Source organism: Athene cunicularia, assembly GCF_003259725.1.
Source record: "Athene cunicularia isolate RWA chromosome 3 unlocalized genomic scaffold, athCun1 chr3_part1, whole genome shotgun sequence".
NCBI lineage: Eukaryota > Metazoa > Chordata > Aves > Strigiformes > Strigidae > Athene > Athene cunicularia.
This window is the reverse complement of record NW_020799097.1, coordinates 112,095,281-112,103,172: the sequence shown is the minus strand read 5'-3', so window position 1 is coordinate 112,103,172 and position 7,892 is coordinate 112,095,281. Positions and strand designations below refer to the sequence as shown.

Genomic DNA, 7,892 nt, shown 5'->3' with positions numbered 1-7,892 from the left:
AAAAAAAAAAAAAAAAAAAAAAAAAAAAAAAAAAAAAAAAGAGAGAGCGAGAGATTGCGAGCGGAGCTTTTTAATTGAGCAATCCTTTAAAAGTTGACTGGGTGGTTGCAATTGTCTGTGTTGCTCCGGGGGGGCAAGAACTCGCCTTTTGGTGTGTGAGAGCCGAGGTTACTGCGGGCTGGCACTGCTGGGAGTGGAGGACACTGAGGGGGGCAGCCGGAGGCCACTGGCTGGAGCCACGGTCAGATGCTCAAGTCCCCCCAAGGGTCTGGCCCTCTCCTGAGGGAAACAGGGCACCCTCTGGGCACCATCCTGCGCTCGAAGAGGCCGTGTACGGTACGTGTGTCAGCAAACAGTCAAAACGTTTTGGACCTTAAATCTGTAAATCAGCCCAGACCTCTTCTGTCCACAGATCCCACCTGCTTCCCCCAGTGACAGGAGAATTTCTTCAAAAGTAGATCTGAAACAAATTTTTGAGCACTGTCTAAATGCACTGTTGGAATTTTTTTCCATCTCTCCTCAAGCCTTTTTGCCAGCTTCTGCTTCATGTTCCTATTTATGTTTGGTACGATTATTTACTGTTGCATATACTAAATGGAGTTCAGAGGGCATGTCCCAGCAACGCTGAGCAGACACAGTTTAATTACTTTAATAGTCTTAAGCTTGTTCTCCTGCTTTTCAAATGAATGAATGGCTTATACGTATGGATCCTTTCATTCATCACCAGAACAATCTTCTGCAAAGGACAGAGGGGAACAGTCTTCATAAATCACAGAAAAACACCGTGGTGGTTTGGGACAGGAAGTGAAAAATACCGTGTTCACTTGAAACTGGATTTCAAAGAAACAGAATTCAGAGAAGCAGCATATAGTTATTACCCCACGTGAAATTTGGCCTGGCTCCACTGAAAAGCAAACTAGCTTCTCCAGTGCTTTATGGGGTCCAGACATTCAGCTCCAAACCTCAGCAGAAGTAAAAATAAAATAGAGACAGCAACCAAACACTGACTAGAAATCAGTTCAGGTTTACACATAATTCTAGCTCTGAGGAACACATTTATTTTCCATGTATGCTGCTACTGCCGTTTTGTTGATTTGCTCGCTTTTTGTTTTGACTTGCAAGCATTCGTGTTGAAATACAAACATCTTTAACAGGGTTTAAATATTTCAATGTAGGGCAGTGAGGGATTCTCAAGAGAGTCTCTGTCAGTGTCTAAAGAGCAGCATCGCGCTACCCGTGCCATCGGTGAGGCATGGCCCTCGGATCTTATTTCCCTTGCCCCAAACAGCACTAAACTGCAAGGCTCGCCCAAGTGCTTCCCTTTGTTTCAAACCCTTGTATCTTGGAGCACTTGTTGAACCTGACGACAAGTGCATCAAAGTGGCTGACAATTACGAAATAAACAAATATCATTTGAGGCATTTTTAAGCAGAATACAGTAATACATAGATTAGCTTATTGATGTCGTTATCGTATTGAATATTATTCATACTTCTGATATTTCTGCTGCACAACAGCATTCCCTGCTCAGTAAACATCATATTATCTCACTATGCAAAAGGCTTCATTAATCAAAACAGACAATAGGCCAGACGCTCTCTCTTTGAGTCTGGGGTTTTGGATCTTCTAGGCTTTTTACCTTGTCTAAATGCCTTGTCCCTGTCAACATGGAAAGCAATTCTTCAAAACAGATTGGTATAAAATGTGGTGCTAAAAAGGAAACATTATCTAATTCAGTTAAAAGAACTTCCCAGTTATTTTATATTTTCCATTTAATTTTTCATGACTTGTAGAAGCAAAACTTTTTCACTATTTCATTCAGAGATTAATCCACTCATTTGTTGAAATACTAATGAAAGAGCCAGATAAATCTCTGTCCTTCAAACAGCAGCAGCAGCAAGTGCCAAGATCAAGAAATAGGGAGTTGACTGACCATGCTGCCTGCCTCACTCATTGGAGGTGGGGAGTGGATGGTGGATGGGGAGCTGGGAATAATGTGGCCATGAAGCCGCTGTCCGGAAAGAGGATCCTGGCAAAACACGATCCTGACTTGGTGCAAAGGACCACATATTGATGGCAAGGTAGGACGTTTTAGTGGCTAGGAAAATGTTGGGGTGCAAACTCTCTGCTTTGTAGGCTCACTGCAGCATCACAAACATACAGCTGCATGCTGCAGGTGCAGAGCAGGCACTCGGGCACACAGCGTTGTTCCTTTGTCTGGAGAGTTTGGCAGAGACAGATTTGAGCCCCGTGATGTATGTTCTCCATCGCGCAATTTGTGACAAAGTTGAACTCTGGGTGGTGGCTTGCGACGTGCGGCAGGCTCTGCCTCGCACTGGGCCACAGTGTGTTGGGTCGAGCTGCAGCCTGCACAGTGGAGTAATGCTCCCTTCTGTGGGATGTGCAGGCAGCTGTGGGATTGATTTTGGCTATGTGTTTCTGAGCCATCTTCTGCTTTCTTTTTGGTTACTGCAGGCCTGAAAGAGACATGCCATAATGATGCAAAATAGTATTTCCTGCACAGAAATACATCAGAACTGTTTCAGACTGAGCAATAGAAGTGACAGCAGTGGTTGTGTGGTGCATTCCAGAGTGTAAGGCATAGATAACTTCAGAGAAGACAGGAAGACTGCCTTTTGACAGTCTGTCGTGAGTGGTCTCGTTCAAATTCAGCCTCTTGTCTCACATTTCAGAAAACCTAAATTCAGTTCTCATTTCTCCAGGGATGGGGAAACTCAGCACTGTCAATCTCCTCTTTCCTTTTCAGACAACAGCAGACACTTAAATGGAGACTGGTTAATTCCTTGTGTCTACATCTCAGAAACAGAAGTGACCTTGAATTATTAGAAAAACAGAGAGACCTGAAAGCTCCCAGACAACCTCTCCAGATCCTTGGCCTTGGAAAAGTCTGAGTGAGGTCATACCTGATCCCTTCTGGTCTTGCAGCCTCATGCCGTGTAAGAGACTTGGAAAACACTTTGAGATAGCAGGAGAGGAGGGATACTTCCTGGCAAATTGTCTCTAAACTGGTCCCCTCCCTGTGCTGCAGCATTTCTGTGACTCCTTAACAACATGAAGCTGTAAACAATGGCATGTACTTGTATCTAAATTCTCCAGGATTAATTCAAAATTCATTGACAATGACATTACTAGAGACTTTTCAATTCTGCCAATAGGCTCTGGATAAGACCCTTACATTCTTAATAAACATTATATAGTTTTAAATGTTGTAGTCATGTTCTTAAGTTTTTTTATTTAATCAACCATTATCTTTGGCTTCTGTGTTAACAAGTTCTTGCTGGAGGAACTCATTTCACCTGTCCTGTCTACAGCAAAAAACACCTTCTTCAGTAAGACAATGTATATTCTACTTATGCATCAGAAACAAGTAATAATAGGTTTCAAGGAACTGTAACATTTAATAAAAGCATTTTATTACATTTAAATTTATTAAAATTTAAACATTAAATTCAACATGTTAATTACTGTTTCTGTGCATTGACACTGACAGTCAGAAATGGATCCACACAACTGCTCTGCTGAGATATGCTCACTGGTGTTATTTGCTCTTTGATAACTAATGTATTATTAGTGCTCTTCATTTGGGACTTGATTCATTAACAAAAAGACTTATATGGGCATTATGTAAATTTTCGGTATGTCTTTTGCATAGCTACCAGGGCATGTATTATGAATCTAATTGAAAAGAAAAAAAAAAGAAAACGTATTCCGTTCTGTCGTGACTCGTGGGCAAACTAAGTGTACAGTCACTCTCAGAAGTCAAATAAGCACAGAGAGGAAAAACCTTTTCAGTACATCACAGCCTGTGCTTCTGCAAATCCCTTTCCAGAGAAACCACACACAAACCCTAGCCTGCTGTGTTTTGGCATAAACAGCAAAATGGTGGCAGTGAAATGTTCAGACTCTTGTAGATCTCATCCATGTGCCTCCTGTATGCATCGGAGCTTGCAGCTAGTCGCCCCTTTTGGTTTTAATCAATGATTTCTCGTTAATGTTTTTGAAGACGTGATTTGGTTAGTTCTAATCCAGATGTTGTCAAGCAATATTTGTATTTCTCCAATTGTGAAACTCAGCTAAAATCAGGGAGGGCTCTTAATCTGTAAAAGCTCATTGTTACTGTTATGGCAGCAGTGTGTGGGGCGGTTCCTTTGTCCCAGGACACTCTACACAAGGACAGTAACAATTTCTGCTTTATATAAAGATTTTCCCATCTTTCTGGGACCAAGTGGACTGGTCCTCAGGCTGGAGCATCCCCTTGTGCAGCGCAGCAGAATCGCCCAGGCTATGGCAGGAGGGAAGCGGCCCTGCAAACCATCACTGATGGGCTGTTGGGCCCAGCCCCATGCTGCCCTTAAACATGGGGACATGGAGTGACACCCAGGCCCCTCAGCCTTTCTCTGGGAGAGAGTAACACAGGCTCTCTCTGGAGGCATGTGTTGTCAGTCCCTCACCCCCTTTTTTTTTTCCCCCTACAAAGATATATTCTTTTTCACTTTCTTCTCTTTCTCCTGTCTCTTTTTTCTCCTGCAGGTGAGCACCCTGCGGCCAGAGGCTCATCACAATGAGGCAAATCCTGCACCTTCCAGGATACTGTTACACCTCCAGAGGAAAACAGGATGCTGAAAGCACACATGGTTTCCTCCCTAAATTAAAAAGAGTGTGTAAATCTGTTAAGATTAGTGCACATCAATCCCTGCATTTGAATCAAGAGATACTTTCGTTTGCAAGCTATTGGGGAAAAAAAATCGTATCATTCAAAGTGTATTTAATAAGACAGAAGGAGACAGATTTCTTTGACAATGTTACAGCTCTTATCAGATTACACTAAAATTAAATTAAAACAATCTAAACGAAGTGTTGAGTACTGAAGGGAGAACACAAACAAAACACTTCTCTTTGTAGGCTTTCAGGGATGGGGTACTGATGTTAGTTAACAGGGATGTGAGCAATAAGATTATTCTTGAGTCAATTATGAGTCCTTCAGTGTCAGCATGGGAGATCCGTACCACAGCGGAGAGCGCACGCCCTGCACCAAGACAAGGAGTAGAAGGGTGAGAGGAAGAAAGTGAGTAACATACTGGGGTGACCAGGCTAAGGCACCATATTTCCTTATTTTAAATAACACATCAGGGTGTTTAACCCTGTCTGCTTTTCTTTCTTCTACTTTGGCTTTCCTTCTACTTTGTTTTCTTCTCCTTTGTGCTGCCCACAGTGCTGGGACTGGTGAGGCCAGGTTAGCACCTTCCCTGTTAGCATTACACCCCCATGTCTCTCCCTGCCCCCCAATTACCCCAGGTAGAGATCAGCCCCTTTCAACTGAAACCTGGAAATCTTAGTTTGGGAATAAGGTTTTCCAGTATGTACATACAATGTCTGCTCACAATTTTAGATAGCACTAGAAGCGTTTGAAAGTTTTGATATTATTTTAGCAAGCACAAATATTTTCAAAAGCAGTTTAGTCTTCCAGAACCAAACCTGGTATGTCACTGGTACAGGCTTAAGAAAGACAGATTCTTTGCCTGTTTTGAAAAATAACAAATTTGTAGTATATGAAAGTGTTTTCTTGTTCAAACGCCATATAGTCTCTCACAGTTTTCTGCACTGACAATCAGCGATGCATTCAAAGTATGTCTCAGCCTGACAGAGCGCGTTTCATGGCTGACATTCTGAAATAACAAGTTTTCAGCGTCTCACCTCGGAGTCAAAGGGGAGACTATTTATTTTGATGTAGATATTAGCAATGAGAGCTGTTATGAGGGACCTTCTGAGGGAAAAAAAAAAGCAATTTAACTATGAAGCAACCATGAAAACCTTTTTATTTCCATTTTATCTGCCCCCATGACTGAGCAGGAACATCATGTTGATACAAAGGCTCTGGAGAAGTCTTAGTACTACAAGTAACTCTCAAGGAGGGCAGCAGGATCATGTCTGCAGCTGAGATGCCAAAGCTCCATTTTTTTCCCCGCATATTTTTAAAGGAAAGAACGAGCTATGGCAGACCTGGGTTGCAAAGTCAGGGTCTGGGGAAAAAATGCCCAATTTTGGAAATTTAGGCAAGCTCAGACCTAGATTTCACCTGTTGGTTCTTGTGAAGATGTGAACTTGCACTGTGATTGAGGTCTTCATGTGTTTGCTTCCATTAAAGATATGAGTGAGAAAGAACAGTACATCTTTTATTGTGAGTGTGTTTTATGTGATTTCAATAAAAGGCTCCCATATCTGCAAATCCTTTGCCTATGTGTTTTCTTGAGTAGGTAGGCTCTTAGATGAACTAAAGCCATCCATATCTTATTGAGCCATTTATTTAAAGCGAATGCAAAGGCTAAACCAGACAGCAGCTATGGTTATTCAAGTGACAGAAGCTAATTTGAGGGCTCTTAAGTACTGCTACAACAATTCAGCAAAGTCTTTTGCTTTAAATTTTAAATTTGGTTTATTCGAGTTGGAGGCTGAAGATGTCAAAAAACACTAGGAATACTATCACATGACACTGAACCCTGGCAGAGGAACCTTGACCCTCATGATGCTTGTCTGGATGCTCTTGAGCCTCTTGAACCTCCCGGCGCTGGCATGTGACTTGAGCTGTGTCCTCCGCGTGCTGCTACTAGCTCGCAACTGCAGCTGATGCTTTCATGTGGCAGTTGTCAGACAGAAGTTCTAATGAAGGGTAATTATGATGATGATCTTGTACTAATTGTGTACTGATTGCTGTTCTAATTATGCTTAAGCATTTCATAGCTATCCGCAATTTTGTCTATTGATGTAGCATTTCTTCTCCTTAAATTCAAATACTCTCGCGGTATTTGAACTTTCTTTCATTGGGGCCCTTGAATCTAAGCACTAATTTGGCAACTTCCTTTCAAAGGGATCTAAATTTTTATCTGAAAATGGGAAAAAATGTAGTTTTCTTTTCTACTTCATCTTCCAGCTGGAGATGTAAATGCAGGGTTTGTCAGGGTTGATCCAGTGCTCATTCAAGGTGGTGTGGCTTTTCCCACCAACCAATGGATTTTGGTGAGAGGACATCAACGAGCTCTGCCAGCTAGACAAAGTGATGGTTCAGAGGAGGAGGAATTGGAAATTTTATTGAGGTGCTTGATTTCTATACACATGGAAAGAGGCCATTTGCATTTTCTGATTTTTTTTTTTCCTGAAAAACATAGTGTACAATGAACTCAGTAAAACCAACGGGAGAGAGCGGGGCTTCTACTGTAACTGTTCAGCAGCTCATAATTATTTTTGTAATTAATGTCCTAGCCCCTTGCAAAGTCCCTATTTACCCCCTTTTCCAGAGACACAGCATTTACTTCATTTGACTCTCTTTAACCAAGTAAGAAGCAATAGGACAAGAGGGAATGGCCTCAAGTTGCACCAGGGAAGGTTTAGACTAGATATTAGGCAGCATTTCTTTCCAGAAGGGGTTGTTGGGCGTTGGAATGGGCTGCCCAGGGAGGTGGTGGAGTCCCCACCCCTGGAGGGGTTTAAGAGTCGGGTCGACACAGCGCTGAGGGATATGGTGGAGTTGGGAACTGTCAGTGTGAGGTTAATGGTTGGACTGGATGATCTTTTAAGGGCTTTTCCAACCTTGATGATTCCGTGATACTGCCGCGCCCCAGGTTACCCAACAACTGGGGCACAGCTCTTGACACTCGTCTGGAGACTTGACTGGGCACCACAGCCATTTTAACTGCTGTAGTAATACCTAAATTAACAGATTTCATCATATTGTATGAACAGACGACGTACTAGTTTAGGAATGAATGCTTCAAAGCTCAGCCTGAGATGCCCGGCATCTGTACGTGCCCGCACGCAGCGCGGGGCGGGACGCCTCGGGATGGCGGAACACCCCCGAGCCCGCCCCGCCCCGCCCC

General features: G+C 42.8%; 1 protein-coding gene and 1 long non-coding RNA gene across 8 annotated transcripts in view; both read left to right on the top strand.

Moving 5' to 3' along the window:
• Positions 1–8: 8 nt before the first annotated feature.
• On the top strand, positions 9–5,072 carry LOC113478556. 2 transcript variants are annotated; one of them, XR_003398076.1, is made up of 3 exons: positions 15–2,081; positions 2,476–2,957; positions 4,552–5,072. It is a non-coding gene; the product is annotated as an uncharacterized LOC113478556 (long non-coding RNA). The 2 variants fall into 2 exon arrangements; XR_003398075.1 differs by lacking the exon at positions 4,552–5,072 and having other exon boundaries at positions 9–2,081; positions 2,476–3,225.
• A 1,306-nt stretch (positions 5,073–6,378) lies between these two features.
• The window catches only part of KIZ (kizuna centrosomal protein), a 50,715-nt gene continuing 49,201 nt past the window's right edge, over positions 6,379–7,892 (top strand). For 2 of the 6 annotated variants that reach the window (XR_003397961.1, XR_003397962.1), the window contains exon 1: positions 6,380–6,688. Coding sequence is in view for 3 of the 6 variants with exons in the window: in XM_026844345.1 (XP_026700146.1) it covers positions 6,654–6,688 (35 nt within the window). In the remaining 3 variants the exon portion in view is untranslated. Of the gene's footprint in view, positions 6,689–7,892 lie in introns of all 6 variants that reach the window. The other 4 variants (XM_026844346.1, XM_026844344.1, XR_003397963.1 and 1 more) reach the window with 3 other exon arrangements.